The sequence below is a fragment of the Loxodonta africana genome, chromosome 24 (assembly GCF_030014295.1).
Source record: "Loxodonta africana isolate mLoxAfr1 chromosome 24, mLoxAfr1.hap2, whole genome shotgun sequence".
Lineage (NCBI taxonomy): Eukaryota > Metazoa > Chordata > Mammalia > Proboscidea > Elephantidae > Loxodonta > Loxodonta africana.
The window spans coordinates 30,386,910-30,404,273 of NC_087365.1; the positions used below are offsets into that span (position 1 = coordinate 30,386,910).

Below are 17,364 nucleotides of genomic sequence, written 5' to 3' on the forward strand. Positions count from 1 at the left end.
CTCATAGCAACCCTATAGGACAGAGTAGAACTGCCCCATAGAGTTTCCAAGGAGCACCCGGTGGATTTGAACTGCAGGCCTTTTGGTTAGCAGCCGTAGCTCTTAACCACTACGCCACCAGGGTTTCCTTGTGCTACTCAAGGACTCCTAAATTAAGGAAAATAATCCCTTCTCAAAGGGTTATAACGAGACAAATGAGAAATAATGGATCTAAGTGCCCAGCACAGAGTAGGCACACGAGGTCTCTTGCCTCCCTCCCTATGCCCCAGTGGCCAGGGAGAAAGGAGGCAGAGTCAGCCTTCATCCCAGCTGTTTATTGAAAGGGAAGGTGGGATGCAAAGGGTGTAGGATGAGGAAAGGCAAGGGGCACAAGGGTGGTAGGTCCTGGCCTGGTGAGGAATGAGGACCCATTCAGGAGGCTTGTCCAGGCTACGGGTGGTGTTGGGGAGTGGCCGGGAGCTGGGAAGTCCATGAGCACTTCTCTCCAGCTGTCTTGGAGCTCCCCCTAGTGGTGGAGAAAGGATAATACAACGCCACTGGCTGGGGAGCCTGCAGGACTGAGCCGCTGGTCTCTCCAGGTCAGAGTCTGGGGCTAGGTGGAGGGACTTTGAGAGAGCAAAGACATCCCAGTTCTCCTGCTTTCTGCCTTTTAGAAGCCACTTAAATCCATGTCCAGAATATCTTCCAAGTTACCTGGGACCATCAGGCCTCTGGCTAGCCTCTCTGGGCCAACGCTGCCCCCTGCCCACTGGGTCTCCCTGGGAATCAGGACAGAGTGAGATGTGGAACAAGAGCTGGAGTAGGAGGGGTCTGAAGATGTGGCTCTGAGTCCCCGTGGACTGCCTTGCTGTGTGACCTTGGACACATCAACTCTCAGCTGCGCTCGGCCCCTTTATCTGTAAACCGGGGCCAATAATAACCCTGTGACAGTAGACTGTGAGGCTCTGATGTCAAATGCATGCAGAAAACATACTACATGGGGTAAATTAGGATGTTTTCACACCATCCTGGAAAGGAAGGCCAAGGGAGCATCTCTGACTCGTCCCGAGGCATCCTGGTGGATGAGAGAATCACCCCTTAACCCTTCCGCTCATCCTTGCATGTGGAGGGCAGTGCTTATACGCTGGGAGAAAGGATCAGGAAGGTCACAGAACTCAAAATCTGGTCCAAACCCCTCATAGTACAGAGGCAGGAATTGATGGTCTGAAAGGGAAAGGGGCTCGCCCAAGGTCACACAGCAGGAAGAGCAGGGGCCAGGTTGAAGCAGATGTTTCCGGTTCCTTTCTGGGGCCTTGGAAAGGAGGAGCGGGTGTGACCTTTTAGGAGGATTTGGGGAAGATTGGCATCTTGGATGAGTTATAGTCCTATCCATGGGGGAGGGACAGGGAGATTTGACCTCCAGACTTTCTGACCTAGAGTCGGGCCTTTTGGGGGCTTGGATGAAACAGGCCCTGCTGAAAGGGAGAAGTTGGGGAGACAGTGGGAAGGCAGAGCATGGCGGAGAGGAAGAAGGGCCCAGGCCCCAGGCCCAGCTCCTCCTCTGGCCGAGTGGGCAACTCAAGAGTCCCGCTTGGGCTGGATGGTCTGCACAGAAGATTGCCCAAAGGGGCTGGGGGGTGGTGAGAACCATGACTGACTGCTGGTATCACGGAAGATGGGGGACAGCTGCTGCTCCAGCTCATCCCCAGAGACCTCCACATGGCCATTAACTTCGGTGTCCAAGTGTTCTGCTTTGGTGTCTTGGCTCAGCCAGCTGGTCATGGCCCAGAACAGGCAGATGGCCAGGAGGACTCCCGCTGCTGCACAAAGCACCATGCCTGCCAGACGGCAGGTGCTCAAGGCCCGGTTATAGTCGGCTGCCTGCTGATCCAATACCAGGAACTCACCCTCACCGATGCCTTCTAGCTTGGGGGGCACTGCATAGCCAGTGGTCAGGGCCGCCACACCCAGAAGCAGAAGCAGGGTCCCTGAGGACAAGCTGATCTAGGGAGAGACAGATCAGGAAGCAGTCAGGGTCAGCCAGGGGCCCTAAGCCAAGGAGTCACCTTTGATCCCAATGGGATTTAAAGGACATTTCTTGGTCCAGCCTTAAGAGCTAGGAATCACAGAACACACCTGCTGAGATCTAACTGACGGGAGCACAAACAGTCATGTTCTATTTGGAATCTTGAAGCTTCTTGATTAATTTGCCTTTCCAGCTCCCACCCAGCAGTGTTTCTCCTGCGACCTTGAGTCCCCTCCTGTATTATTTGGGTCCCATATTATCTCTGTGTCCCATTTACACTGTTTCTTTCTGTCAAGTTAACACCTACATGTTCCTCAGATCTCATTCAAACCTCATCTCCTCCAGGAAGCCTTCTAGGACATCCCCAGCCTGGGTCAGGTCCCCCCACTTTGCACTCAGGTAAACACTATGCCTGTTCACTCTTCAGTGTGCTCACCTGGGTGCACACTTTGACATGTATTTTGGTTCCTATATGAGTGATGAGGAGGCCCGGTGGTATAGTGGTTAAAGTGCTTGGCTACGAACCAAAAGTTCTGTGGTTTGAACCCAACAGCTGCACCATAGGAGAAAGGTGGGACAGTCTGCTTCCATAAAGATTATAGCCTTGGAAACCCTATGAAGCCATTCTGCTCTGTCCTACAGGGTTGCTGAGCCAGAATCAACTCAGTGGCAACAGGTTTGGGTTTTATGCTTATATATTTTATATTTTATAAATATTTATATTTGTATATACTTCATAATTTTATATATATATATATGATGTCCGAGAGCAGGGGCTGTGTCTGTTTGGCTCACTATGTGTCCCTGTGCCTAGCATGGTGGTACTAGCACAGAACAGCAGCTGGATAAATGTTTGCTGAAGTACTAAATGGACCACAGCTAGGAGCTCCTAGAGCCTAGTACAGCGCCTCACAATGAGAAGATGGTCACAATTTTTAATTACGTTCTCACCTCTTCCTAGACATTTTCCTTGATCCTCCAGGCACTGAGGCCATTTCCTCTCCTGGCATCCTCTGCGTACCTGGTCTCAGATTGTGCATTCAGTCTGCACAGGTTGGCACCTCACCTAGAGTACCTTATGCCTCTGTGTTTAGCAAAGAGCTGTACCCATTGTAGGAACTCAGTTCACTGCCCCCTCCACACCTTTACCCATATGTATCTGGGCCTGACTGCTCTCCCTGACTGCCAGTCAGTGCAACCCATTCCTGAGCCACAGTCATTGGTTCAGGGATGGGCAAGTGACCCAATCAGAGGCACTGTGATGCTTGCTAGGACTTCTAGGAACGAAAACTATTGTCTCTTTTCTGAAAGAACTGTTGGAGGACACTCTGACTTCTCTTGGATGGCGTGTGAAGTGAAGGTCTAGGGTCAGCAGAGTAGCAGGCATTTGGAGAACATGTCAAAAGAGCCTGAAGCTGAGAGTGGGCCATAGAGGAGGGAGCACCATGGGCAGCCTGAAGACTGAGAGACACTTTGACAAGTCTTCCGTGTGATGGTTTGAACTGCTAGATCAAACTTTGCCTGAAGTCACCCAATCTCTGGTCTCATCTATGAAATGAGCAGTATTTTCCCTTTATTGCATAAACCCATTTGTGTTGGGTTTTCTGTTTTTTGAACTCCTAACTGCTGCCATGCCTTTTCTTCTGTCCTCTGAGCCTCAATTCAGTCCCCTATCCTTTATGGAGTCGCAGGAAATCACAAGAGTTGCTCCTTCTCTGCCCTTACCTTCCAGCACAGTGAGGGCCAGGGTCGGCGGGGGCATAGGACAGGGGGCCTCTCGGGGTCATCGCTGAGGGCAGTACCCGCACAGTCCTCATAGAAGAGGTGGAGATAGGAGCGAACCCCATACCACTTGCCATCCTCCACGTTGGGGCCGCGGCTGCAGCCACAGGAACGATCACAGCTGGGCATCGTGGATCCCTGGGTGTGGCTAACAGAGGGGGGCGGTCAGTGAGAGCTGCCCACAGTCAGCCTACCAGGTCCCCCTGAATCTTGGTGCCATGCCCACTTCTCCCACTTATAGACACCCCACACGCGTAGTACCACCTGACTTTTTGGAATCCTGGCCTATCTTTCCCTAAACACCCTGCAAGTGAGCCCATGCATTGAAGTGCTTAGGCCAGCGCCTGGCAATTATAAAAAAAAAAATTATAGGTGTCAATAAATATGGGTATTCGACCCAGAGGCCACCCAGTGGCTGAGACTGTGGGCTCAGGAGCCTGACTGCCTGGATTGGAATCCCAGATCCACCACTTCCTTACTGTGTGACCTTAGACAGGTGCCTTCACTTCTCTGAGCCTCAATGTCCTCATCTGTATAACGAAGGCTAATAATCATACCTGCTTCATATAGTTACTGTACGGTACAGAGAAACAGTTGCCGTTGTGATTGTCATTGCTGTAATGTGTTTATTATCGTTGCCATCATGAATTTGTTGGCCCCCACGTCTGGGACCAGAGATCCTCACCTTCGTCCCACTCAAAGTTCCCCTTCCCCATTCAGGGCCCGTCCTGGGGACAACTGTCATGGCTGACACTTGTCCAATCAGTCAGGACTCCCAAGCTGCAAGGCCCTAGAAGGTCCCCTCTGGGCTGTCTCTTGGAAGGGAATGACAGCCTCCAAGTCCCCGGGAATCTTCAGTCCACAGGAGGTGAAAGTCAGGGGCCCTCAAGATTAGAGGTTCTCAGGCTCAAGGGCTGTTAGATTTCTTAGAGAAACCCATTTAAGAGCTCCTCTTGTCACAAACAGAGACAAGGGAACATTGAGAATAGAAGGTACTTGTGTATCCACACACAGGTAAGGGTCCAAACCAAAGTCAGGTTTGCAGCACTTTTCACAATAGCCAAAAGGTGGAAACAAAATGTGGTACATACAGACAATGGAGTACTACTCCCTTAACGAGAAATGAAGTCCTGATGTATGCCACTACCTGGATGAATCTGAAAACATCATGCTGAGCAAAGTCAGTCAGCCGCAAAAGGACAAATAGTGTATGATCCCACGTATATGTAATTAGATCGTTAGTGGTTACCAGGGGTGAAAGGGAGGGGGAGAGTGGGAACTTTTGCTCATGGGGCAGAGAGTTTATGTTAATGGTGGTGGAATAATATGGAAAAGGATATCAAGAATGGTCACACAACTTGAAGAATGTAATGAATGTCACTGAATTATACATGTAGAAATTGTTGAATTGGCATATCTTCTGTTGTGTATATTTCGCCACACACACACAAAAAAAGTCAGGGAGGTGCTGGAGAAGGGCTGGCTCACCTGCCCTCCCCCCCCCCCGCCCACATGGTCCTCGGACCCTCTGAGTAGCTTCAAACAAAGTAAAACCATGTGCTTGCTCTGAAGGGTACACAAATCTCTAGGCCCGTCACTTCCAATCAGATGTGGCCCCCAAATCTACCCCTAGAGAAATTCACAGCACACACGATCACACACATGAACACAGAGCACTACAAAGAGACACACCCAGATAGTCACGCACACATCACACAGAGACAGACACACAACACAGAAAAACACAGCCGCGCGCGCGTAAACACACACTACACAGAGACATACAAATACAGACACACAAAGACACTTCACTGAGAAACACACACACCACACAAAGACGCATGGGTAAACACGCAAGTACAAATTCACACCACAGAGAAGCACACATATAGACACATGCACACACTTAAACCGTGTGTGTTGGGGGTGCTTCTTGGAGGCCTCCCGGACCCACACAAGCGCACATGACTGCTGCTGTTGACAAAGCCTGCCCATAAGTCACGGCTCTCCAGCCCCCTCACCCACAGTTCTGGAGAGAAACGAGGAAAAAAAGAAAAAACACAGAGCAGAACGGGGGAGGGCGAGGTGGGCGGGGCGGCCCGCGGGCCCCGGGAGGTGGGCGGGGCGGCCCGCGGGGGCGTGGCCAGTGCGCAGCAGGCTTCAGGCGCAGCGCCAAGCCGGCCGGGAAGGGAGAACGGATGGGCTGGAGGGGCACTGGGAACCTCAGGGCAGCGACCCTTAATTAGTGGCCACAGGCGAGGGGACGAGGAGGCGGGCTCAGGGAGTAGTAGCTGGGTCAGCTTCTCCCCTGCAATTCACCGCCCCGCTCCTCCAAATATATATAAAACCACTCAATCCTGCTGGCACCGGATAAGGAAGGTGACCTTGCCGCTGTCTCTCGCCTCGGCCTGACCCCTCTCTCTCCCATTTTAGGGGTGGCAGGGAGGCGGACTAGCGGTAGGGGGAGAGAAGGAGGGAATACTGGGGACCCGGTGCGGGTACCCGAGACGAGGGTTGCCATGGGAACCGCTGGGGAGGTGTCTGTGGCCCCGAGGGAGGAAGGGAGCGGGAAGAGGAGGCGGATGCGGAGTCCAAGGAGGGAGACCGCAGTGGAGGAGGCGAGGGGAGAGAGGCGTACCGGGAGGTGACAGGCACGAGGGCCTGAAGATGGATAGACTCTCGCTTCTGCACGGCCTCGACACTCAGCCCTCCTTCCCCGACCGCCCCCCCCGCCCCGCCCACTCACGTCCGGTGCCGCCCAGGCCAGGGGACAGGGCCGCTCTCCGGGGCGGGGGGCTAGGACACGGAAGTCAGGCCTCTGCCATCTCCCGCCCCACCCCATCACTGTTCCTGCCAGGACCACCCGTCTCCTGGTAAAGATTAACTGCGGTCTTTCCCCTAGGGGGAAACTGAGGCACAACGGGGTGGAAATGGGTTTTCAGTATGGAGTAGGTAGTCTTGCCCTTTGAAGCCTCCGCCCAGCCTGTCAACCCTGAGGTGCCATAGGGCGGTGGGGGTGGTGCAGTCCTTGCCCCCCGGTATTACCCTGGGATCCCGCCTCCCAAAGCTCAAGACTCGCCAGGGCTCCGGCGCCGCGGTCCTGCAGAGGCGGGGCGCTGCCGGGCCTGGGGATGCAGGCGGGGGAGATGTCTCCGGAACCCCTGGAGAGGGCCGGGTAGGGGTCCGGCAGTGCATGGAGCAGTGGCTGAGCTCACCTCTCCGCTTGCTGCCTCCGCGGAGCGGGAGCCGGAGCGGGAGCAGAGCAAGAGCCAGCTTGGTCTGCGCCTGCGCCGCAGTGGGAGGCGGGGGTAATGGGGGGCTGGGGGAGGAGAAGGGGTGCCCGCCTGCCCCAGGGGCTGGCTCTGAAGGTCGCGCCCCCCTGCAGCTCCCGAGCCCACCCCCCTCCTCTCCCAGAGTTCCCTTCCCTTTTCCCTGAGACTCCAGGCACCTCATGGAGACCCCACCAGTTCCTCACCGAAGCGCCTATCACCCACCCCTTCATTGAGAACCGATTCCCTCACTGAGCCTTCATCTCTTCTCTGAGTTCTCAGACTCCTCTCTGGGTCCCCCTCCCCCTATACGTGGAGCCCCCACCCCAGTATAGAAACTCGTATCTCTTCTCCGAGCCTCTGCCTTCTTCACAGACTCCCCTCCTCTCAGAGCCCCCACCCCATCCTTGAATTCCACCCCTTTCTCGCTCAGCCAGGAGGTCCCTCCCTCTTGCTTCCGGAGCCCCTTAACTCTGGATAAAGCCGTTATCCTCTCACTGAGTCCCTCATCCTCTCTCTCTCCATCCTCTTTGAGTCTCTACCCTTTTCTAAAGGATCAGTCCACTTACCGAGAAGGAAGCTGGGCTAGGGGAACAGAAGACGTGTCTCCAATGCAGAAGTCGAGAATTCTACCATTGAGCCACCATGCCCTCTGAGCATATTAAACCAAAAGAAAGCCAAACCCCTTATGGTCCAATCAATTCTGACTCACAGTGACCCTATAGGACAGGGTAGAAATGCCCCACAGAGCTTCCAAGGAGTGACTGGTGGATTCGAGCTGCTGACCTTTTGGGTAGCAGCCATTGCACTGAACCATTGTGCCCGCAGGCCTGAGCACATTAAATCCTATCAATTCATTAAAATGCCTCAGGGCAAATATTAGATTAAGGATTTTGTCTTCACACCAATTTTTAAAACGTCTCTATTGATTAAAGTACCTCAGGGCTAAAATCAATTAAAGTAAGAGACTGAATTATAAAATCTTTGGGTGAAAATTCCCATGTAAAACTTCTCTGATAGATAAAATGATTCCAGTGCCAAGATCATATTACAGCTGTGAGTGGCACTGATAGCTCCCTTTAAGTTGAGAGAGATTTGGGGTAAGAAAGCAAAGAAAGAAAGCTGACCTGAGAACTATGTGGCATGGTGGTTAAGAGCTCGGCTGCTATTCAAAAGGTCCGCAGTTCGAATCCACCAGCTGCTTCTTGGAAACACTCTGGGGCAGTTCTGCTCTGTCCTATAGAGTCACTATGAGTCGAGTTTGGATTTAATTTGGTGGTGCAAATGGTTAACAAGCTTGGAAATGTGGGAAGTTTTTTGGAGGAGAAAGAGAACTTGACATTTAGTTAAAAGAAAATCCTGAAAACAGCCAAAGCTGAGAAATTGAGTTGCTAAGAAACTCCCAAGGACGGGGGAGAGGGTTGGCATCCATTGCTAGGCAACCTAGAAGAAGCAGCTAGACAACAGGCAGGTCTGACTACAAACACCTTTCTCCCTCCTTTCCATAGACTCCTAGAATACCAGGCTGGGTATATGCTCTTAGAGACTTCTAGTCCAACCATCTCATTGTATAAAAACGAAAACTGAGGCCTCAAAAGGCAAGGTGACTAACCCAAGGTCCCTCGGATTCCCCAACAAGGGCAAAGACAAATGGCATGAGAGGGCATCGTCACTGAGGAGTACATAGCTGAGGCAGTTTGAGGGTAGGGCTGGTAGCTAAAGATAAGTCTATGAAAGACTGAAGGAGTTAATTGTAAAAGGCCTTGAATGACAGGCGAGAACTTTAGACTAGACTGAGGGTAACAGGGAGCCATAGAAAGGTTTTCAGCAGTGGTTAAATTTGTGTTCTCAAAAGACCCCTTGGGCTGCAGTGTGGAGGCTCAAGATAAAGTCCAGGCACCTTCAAGACCCTTGTGCTCTTTCCTCTACCTCATCTCTCCCCACCCTCTCCTCCAGCCAGAGCCAACTTCTGGCAGTGTCAGCCTCTCTTGCCAAGTCTTCCCACTTGCTGTTGACGGTGTCCAGAAAGTCCTTTCCTTTACCTGAATCTGCCTCCTCCTACTGTTCTAGTTACTATTTCTGCGTAATAACTACTCCAAAACTTAGCATTGTGAAGCAACCATCATTTCATTATGCTCATGGATTCTGTGGGCAAGGAATTGAGACAGGGCACTGAGGGAATGGCTTATCTCTGCTCCTTGATGCCTGGGGCCTTAGCTTGAAAGAAACTCCAACAGTTAGGGTGACTTAAGTGACTGGGGGCAGGAATCACTTGAAGTTTCTGCACTCATGTGTCTGGGGCCTGGGCTGGAACTGCCAACTGGAGCACCTACACCTGGTGTCTTCATGTGGCTTGGACTTCTTCACAGCATACTAGTCTTGGGGTATTCGGACTTCTTGCATGATGGTTCAAAGTGACCTAGCCTTAGAAACCCTACAGCATCACTTCCATTACATTGTATTGGTTATCAGTGGATCACAAAGGCCAGCCCAGATTCAAGGGGAAGGAAATTTACAGGAAGAATGTCAAAGAATTTGTAGCTGTGTTCTAAAACCACCAGCCTTCTGAGGTTTCAGGTCACAGGTTAAACATCACTTCCCCCAGGAGGTGACCTAACCTGCTCTTCTCCATGTCTGGGGCTAAGGGCCTCCTCTGTGGTCCCCCAGCCCCACCATCCATTTCCATCAAAGCACTGCCATCCCTGTGGATATGTGTCTTTCTCCTTCTCAGACCTGTAAGCTCAGTGAGGGCAGACCATGTCTGTCTTTTTCGCCTTTGTATGCCCAGCGTCTAGCATAGGGCCTGGTTAAGGCAGAGCCTTAATAAATGTTTGTTGAATGGATGAGTGGTCAAATGAGCTAAGGCATGGACTCCAGCGTAGAGGCCATTCCTTCCTCGTGAAGCTTACATACTAACTGGAGAGACATATAAAAAAATAAAAATTATAAATGGCATGTAGGGATAGTGTAATGGGGAGGGGCGTTGATATTTTATACAGGATGGTGAGAGTACTCTTTGAGGTGGTGACATTAGAGCCGAGACCTGAAGGAAGCAAGGGACTGAGCCATGTGGTTACCTGGGGAAGAGCATTTCAGGCAGAGGGAACAGCATGTGCAAAAAACCCGAGGAGCGAGTGTGTTGGGCAATTATGAGTAACAGCAAAAAGCTAGTGTGGATGAAGCATGGTGAGAGGAAGAAGGAGCAGCCGTACATGAGTTCCAGAGTGGGCCACAGACCAGTTCACATAGGGTTTCACAAGCCATGCTGGGGACTTTGGTTTTTATTCTGAGAAAGATGGGAGCCATTGGAGGGTTCTGAGCAGAAAGCCATGGTCTGATTCATAGTTTAACCAGATCACTTTGGCTGCTATGTGGAAAATACGACTGTGAATGAGGCCAAGGAGAAAGCCAGGAGCCCAGTGATCTGGGCTGGTAGAGGGTACCAGGTGAGACATGATGGAGGCTGGGACCAGGATGGTCAGTGTGGATGAGGTAAGAGGTGTTAAGGCACAAGACACATTTATACTTAGAGCCAAAGAATATAAATGGTATGAAGCTAGGAGGGAGGGTGGAGTCAGGGATGACTGCATGGTTTCTGGCCTTTTACTGATAGGAGATGTGAATATGTAGGGTGGAAGAGCAGTCTCGAAGGGTTGCAGAAACAATTTATTTTTAGATATGTCAAGTTTGAGGTGCCAATTAGACATCTCAGTGGAGATGACAAGGAAGCAGCCAGATGCACAAGTCTGGCAATGTCGGGGATGGAAGTACAAACTCAAGAGTTCTCAGCTATGGTAAGCAGAATTCGAAGATCATCTCTAAGACTCCTACCCCCTGGTGTACACACCACCCTACATAACCTCTCCTTGAGTGTGACACTAGTGAATCTGACAGACGTCACTGTTGTTATTAGCTGTTATTACATGCCAACAGTGAAAGGATTTTGCAGATGTAATTAAGGCCCCAAATCAGTTGCTTCTGAGTTAATCCAAAAGAAGATTATTCTGGGTGGGCCTCACCTCATCAGATGAACCCTTTAAAAGAACGCTTAGGCTTTTTCTGAACCAAGAGACTGGATGCAGCATGTTCTACTGGCCTTCACAGAATAAGCTGCCATATTGTGAGAAAGCCTGCGTGGGGCACATAGGAAGAAAAGACAAGCAGCCTCTAGGAGCTGAAAGTGGCACCAGCTGACAGCCAGCAAGAAAACAGGAACCTGTAACGGTAAGGAACTGAATTCTACCAAATGCCACGAGTTTGAAGAGAACCTCGAGCTCCAGAAAGGAACACAAGCTGCCCAGCACCTCAATTGCAGCCTGAGATCCTGAGCAGAGGACCCAGTTAAGGCATACCTGGACTCCTGACCCACAGAGGCTGTGAAATAATAAATGGGTGTTGTTTTAAACTGCCAAGTTTGTGGCAATTTTTTATACAGCAAAAGACAGCCAGTACATCAGTACATGGGTATTTTAAAAACTTGAAACCAAAATGGTTCAAATAGTCCAGGCAAGGGATCTGACCCAGTGAGGAGTCGATGGCTACAACTGGAGACTAGGCATACTTCCTGCCCAACCTCCAACTGCACAAAACCTGGGCTTCCTACTCCTTCCAGCCACTAGGTGTCCCCCGTGTCCCCGCAAGCAGGTCTCACCTCACCTTTCACAGGTCAGGATCTGAAATGGAAGGAACCAAAAAGTTTCCAACACTCCCTCCCCCGCAACTTTACATATGGAAAAAGAGGCTGGCAAAAGGGAATAGCCTTGCCCAAGGTCCCACAGGGGTCTAGAACTACCTCCTGGCCACGAATTTTACCCTCCGGCTGCCCTGCCTCCCTCCCAGGCCATTCTGAAGGACACGCACATATTGATAACTCCCTCTCAAGGCTGTCTCCAGCAGGACCTCTCAGGTTTGACCAGGGGCAGGACTGCCAGTGAGAACTGCATCAGAGGACTCTGGAATGACTTGTGGGCTAAGCTGGAGTTTCTAATTGATGCCAGCTGGTTTACGGACTGGCAAAGGGTGCAGTCCAGGATTGAAGCTGGTGATGTTGGAGAGGGAAGACTCCTCTGAGGTTGAGGGCATCCAAGGTGACCAGCTTTGGTTGCTGGGCCAGGGACCCAATTTCCCTTGTCTAGCCCCTTGCACCCTCTGTTGCAGACTGAATTCTCCAGAAGCAGACGCTGAAGCTGAGTTTGGGGTACAAGATGTTTATTAGGAATGAACACCTGTGAAAAGAAGAGGAAGCCGGATCGGGGTGAGGAAGAAGTCAAACTGCTGGCTTGATTGAGCCTTGACCACACCAGTGGGAGCCTGGTATGAGCACTGCCTGTGTCCCACATTGGGCTGAAACACCCAAGAAATAGCCACGCTTTTATACCTTACCTGGCTCAGACACCGGATTCAGGCTGCCCTGGGATGGCATGATCTCCAGCTACGTGGCTTTCGACAGCTGTGGCAGATCCTGAAAGGAGCTGACAGCTGGAATTTATCCACTGCCTGTACTTCCCGACAGCTGGGCAAGTCCTTCCTTGAAGGGGGTTCTGGGTGGCACACACCTTTGTCTTCCACACCATCGCAACTTTAGCCTTTTACAGGGTTTGCCATCTTGCTTCCAGACATGCTGAGAGAAAGCAGTCATAATTGGCTCCCAGCCCCAAACCTGCTATTAAAAAAAAAAAACCAAACCCGTTGCCATCAATTCCGACTCATAGTAAACCTATAGGACACGTCAAAACTGCCCCACACGGTTTCCAAGCAGCAGCTGGTGAATTTGAACTGCTGACCTTTTCGGTTAGCAACCCGGCTCTTAACCACTGTGCCATCAGGGGTCCAAACCTGCTATGGCCCCTTTTTAAAGCCTCTATGGGAATCCCAATCCTCAAACACCCTCTCTAAAGGAGGTCTGTACTCTTGGCCTTGGCCCTTGGAGGGGAAGCAGGGGCTTTGTTCAAGTTAAGGAATTCACTGGTAGAGGAAGAATCGGTTGGGAATGTTGCTCTTCTAGCCATTCAATCTACACTGCAGGCCAATGTGTGCCAGGCACCGTGCTGGGCACTGGGACCAACCCCCACCACCCAATCTGATGGCTTAACATCTACAGGTTTGTACAGGGAGGGAGAGGCAGCACCCCAAAATGGCACTGCAGCAGGAGACAGGATCAGGATTTGAGGCCCTGTCTCTGACCTTGACTGCTTGCAGGCCCTGCTGTAAGTTACTTTGCCATCCTGAACTTGTTTCCTCTATGCTAAAGGCTTCTCCCCTCAAGCCTCATTTCATCCCATAAAGCTGACAGTTATCATCCTCATTCCACCCAGATGGAAAGAGCCAGGGGTGTGCTCAAGGTCACACAGGTGCTAGGTGGTGAAGCTGGGCTTTGAGCAGAGGCAGGATGGCTCAACCCTGCTTCCCCAACCTCATCAAGGGCAGAGTCTAACTGGCCACCTTGGGCCAGACTTGCGGGAACACCTGTTTCATTTGGTCCACGGGGGATTAATGATATCTGAGTTAGCTTTCAATTTTAAATCGAGATGATTCATAGAAATATTCAAATTTCCAGCCTCTCTCTCAACTGACCCTCTGGTCACCCTGGGTTACATTCCCACAGGGTCACAAAGGGGGAAGTGAACAGCATCTCCCCTTGAAATGAGTCACGAAGCCAGTGTCCACCCAGACTTTCACTCATTTATATTACCAGCCCAGCTCCTGAGAGAATGAGTGTTTCATCCTCAATGAAGACCAGGGGATTCTGAAACAGAGGGGAGCCAGAGGCCTAGAGGGACCAGGTGCCTTGCTCTCAGACAATCAGTTTTTCCTGCCAGGTGGCTAGCATACAACTAAATTATATTAACTTGAACTTGACCAAACTGTTCCGGGAGGATTGAGAAAAAGCACAGACATGCAGAACCACAGGGCGAGGTCGGGGCAAATACACTTTATTCAGTCCTGGCATCAGACTGGCACAAGTCCTGCTGTGGGTGCCAGTGCCCCAGATGGAGGGACCCCTCCCCTCAGCTACAAGACTAGTTCTCCAAGACCACAGACAGTGACACCTCTTCACTCACATGACATTTTCCGTTTGCTTTTTTTTTTTCCATTGTCTTTTTTTTGTTATTTTCGTTATAAAAGAGAGAAAGAAAGAGCGCGCGCGAGAAAGGCCCAGAGCCGGAGCACCAAGCTTAAAGGAGGCAGCTGGTGGCTTTGTCAGCGATGGGAACGCGTGGGGCAGAGACCTGCAGAGACCCTGGGCAGGGGTCCCGGAGGACTCTGGGACCGTTTGTTCCTGAGATTTGTGTGTGTGAATGAGTGTGTGCACCACCCCGAGGGTGAACACACGGCCGGTGAGATACAGGTAGTGAGGACAAAGGGGGTGTGGGGAGGTCGGAGGGGCGGGGCTTCAGCAAGGAGTTGGAATCAAGGAGTAATAGCATCAGGGGCAGGGACCTGAGAGCACCCTGAGCTGGACAGCATTTGCTCCTACCCCCATTTCTCACGTGGAAAAACTGAGGTGCAAATGGCCCACCTACGCTACTCTGACTGCACCGTCTCGATTTTACTGGGTCCAGTCGACGGTCCCTCTCAAGTCAGCTGTTTAAAAGCGCAGCTCTTCCTGCCACCTCATCTGTTATACCTCAGTCTCAACCCCATAGCACCAACGTGCCTCAGTTTCTCCCACTGAATACTGTGGCTGTGGATATTGACAGGGGACTTGGGTGACTGGAGGGGGCAGAGGCTTAGGGAGGGGCCCCGGTCGGGAGGGTACCTTGAGGTGATAGGGCGTTTCTCCAGGGGGAAGGGAGCGGCAGGGGACCGGTGCCCCAACACTCTGGTAGGTCTCCTGATTCTGAGTTTTCTCGGGCAGCCCCTTCTTCTCTTGGTGGGGTTCCAATAAAAGATCCTACCCTCAGTTCCCAGGTGGGGAAAGGAGACGTTGCTAGGGACCAAAATAGGCTACGGGTAACCCCTAAGAGAAGACAGACTATGCCACTCAGGGAAGCTCCAGGTTCTAAACATACCCATCAGACCAACTAGCCTCTTTCTCCCCTTCCCAGTGCTCCTCCCAATAAGGCAGAGACGCCCCGTCGGGTTGAGAGGAAGCGCCGCGGCTCCGGGATCAAAAGATTTCTCAGGATCACGCTCCACCCGCCCCACTTCTTCCCCGAGCAGGCGGCGGAGGCGTGCGGCTCTGCGGGAACCAGCCCCCTCCTCCCAGGAAGCACTAGGCATGCGCGAGGAGGGGGCGGGGCCTAACCCTTCGGGGATAAAGAGCGCGCCCCTCCCCCCTCGGGAGGGGCGGGGAATGGGAGGAGCGCGAGATGCGCCCAGCCGCAGAGCCCCCAGAACCGAGAGAAGGGAGCGGGCTGGGCAAAGGCGGAGGGATTCGGGAGCAGCGGGGGGCGTGTCCTCCGGCCACGAGGAGGGGCGTGTGCAAAGTGGGGGAGGGGTGCAGGTCCCTAGGAGAGGACGGGAGGTGTGCCGGAGGGGGTGGCTGCTGGTGGCAGTGCGGGAGAGGGCAAGATGGGGAGGGGCGTCCGTGTCGAAGTCGGGGTGGGGGATGGGCAGCCTTGGGGTGTGTCTGCGGGGGAAGGGCACGTCTGGATCTGAGGGGGGATGGGCACGTCTGGGAGGGGGGAGGCTGCGCGGGAGATGGGGTGCCAGCCTCGGCCTCCGAGGGGCCCCAATACCTGATTCCTGTATGTAAACAGCTGGTTTGGGGGCGTGCGCGCCCCGCTGACGGTGGGCTCAGTAGGTGAAAACCAGGTCGGCGATGCTAGACGGGCGCCAGTCCCCCGCGATCATCTCGGTGACCTCGGGGGTGCAGTAGTCCGGGAACTCGAAGTGCGACGTGCCCGATGGGGGCGGCAGGTCCGGATCGCGGTCCAGGGAGCTGCAGTCCAGGCCGGCGGGCCCGGGGGGCAGCCTGGTCAGAAAGCCCAGCGACTCCTCGCCCGACGCCACCGTCTCCTCCTCGCCTTCCTCCGCTGCCGCCCCCTCCTCCTCCTCTTCCTCCGGCTCCTCGTCCTCCGACGGTGTCGGGGAGGCGGCGGTGGCTGCGGTCCCCTCGCCCGACGGCCCCTGGGCGCGCTCCACCGGTCCCCGGGCGGCCCGCCCCGCCGGGACCATCCTCCACAGCTCCCGCCCGGGGGTCTCGACCAGGCGCACCTCCAGCAGCTCCTCGTCGTCGTCGTCGTCGTCCTCCTCGGGCGCCGCCGCGCCGCCCCCCAAGGGCCCTACGGCCGCTCGGCGGCCCCCGCGGCCGGGCAGCTGCGCCCCGGGCTTGAGCCTGCTGCCGCCGCCGCCGCCGGGGGGGCGGGGCCGCGCCTTGGCGGGCGCCCCCTTGCTCTTTTTGCGCGGCCGGTACTTGTAGTCCGGGTAATCCGCCATGTGCTTGAGGCGCAGCCGCTCCGCCTCCCGCACGAACGGGATCTTCTCCGAGTCCTGCAGCAGCTGCCAGCGGCGGCCCAGGCGCTTGGAGATCTCGGCGTTGTGCATGTCGGGCCACTGGTCCATGATCTTCCGCCGTTCGTGCTGCGACCACACCATGAACGCGTTCATCGGCCTCTTGATGTGGCCGCTCGGGGTCTTGCACCAGCCGGGCTCGCGCGCCCCCTCCTCGGTAGTCCCGGGCCCCGGGGGCGGAGGCCCGCCGTCCCGCTTGGCCCTCGCGCCCCGTTGCTGCACCATCGCGCCTGGGCCCGGGGCCGCTAGACGCCGCCGGGGGCCGTCAGCATCCTCCGCGGCTGGGGGTGGGGGAGGAGGCAGCGGCGACGGAGGGGCGGCTCCGCCCCGTGGCTCGGCCCGGCCCCCACGAGCTGGGGAGCGAGGAGCTGGGCGCTCCGGCCCAACGGACGGCGGGGGGAGAGGGTCAGCAGCGCGGGCTCAGGCGGGCTCGGCGCGCCCCCGCCGCCTCCGGCAAGTTGGGTCCCGCTGCACGCCACACATTGTTTTGCGGGGGCGGAGGAATCGCCGGCCCCGGGGCCCCGCGGGCTCTCCTTGCGGCCGCCTTCACCGGCGCAGCTCCCCGCCCCGCCGCTACCCAGTGTCTTTCTCCCCGCGCGGCCCCGCCGGCGCGCGCGCCACCCCTCCCCCTCGCCGTCTGCGGGCCGCTGCGGCGCGCGCGGGGCCGCCCCGAGTAAACACCGAGGTGCCCGCTTGGGCTGCGGCCGGGCCACGCCTCGCGCTCGGGTGGCGCGTCACCGGTTGCTGGGCAGAGAACCCGGTATTTGCATCTCCCAATCGCTGGCCGCCGGGGCGGGGCGGGGCTCAGGCTGCGGGGTTGGGCGGTCTCGCCGCGGGGATAGGGGGAGACGG

The 17,364-nt window shown here is 54.5% G+C and overlaps 2 protein-coding genes across 2 annotated transcripts; both read right to left on the reverse strand.

The window, feature by feature from the left end:
- Positions 1-324: 324 nt before the first annotated feature.
- Positions 325-4,057, reverse strand: NRSN2 (neurensin 2). Its single transcript, XM_023550119.2, has 2 exons — positions 3,731-4,057; positions 325-1,983 (listed from the first exon to the last, which is right to left on the reverse strand). Exons 1-2 carry the CDS (start codon positions 3,914-3,916, stop codon positions 1,558-1,560), a joined length of 612 nt encoding a protein of 203 aa, XP_023405887.2. The 5' UTR covers positions 3,917-4,057; the 3' UTR covers positions 325-1,557.
- A 9,915-nt stretch (positions 4,058-13,972) lies between these two features.
- SOX12 (SRY-box transcription factor 12) lies at positions 13,973-17,102 on the reverse strand. Its single transcript, XM_064275919.1, has one exon. It carries the CDS (start codon positions 16,735-16,737, stop codon positions 15,796-15,798), a length of 942 nt encoding a protein of 313 aa, XP_064131989.1. The 5' UTR covers positions 16,738-17,102; the 3' UTR covers positions 13,973-15,795.
- Positions 17,103-17,364: the final 262 nt, after the last annotated feature.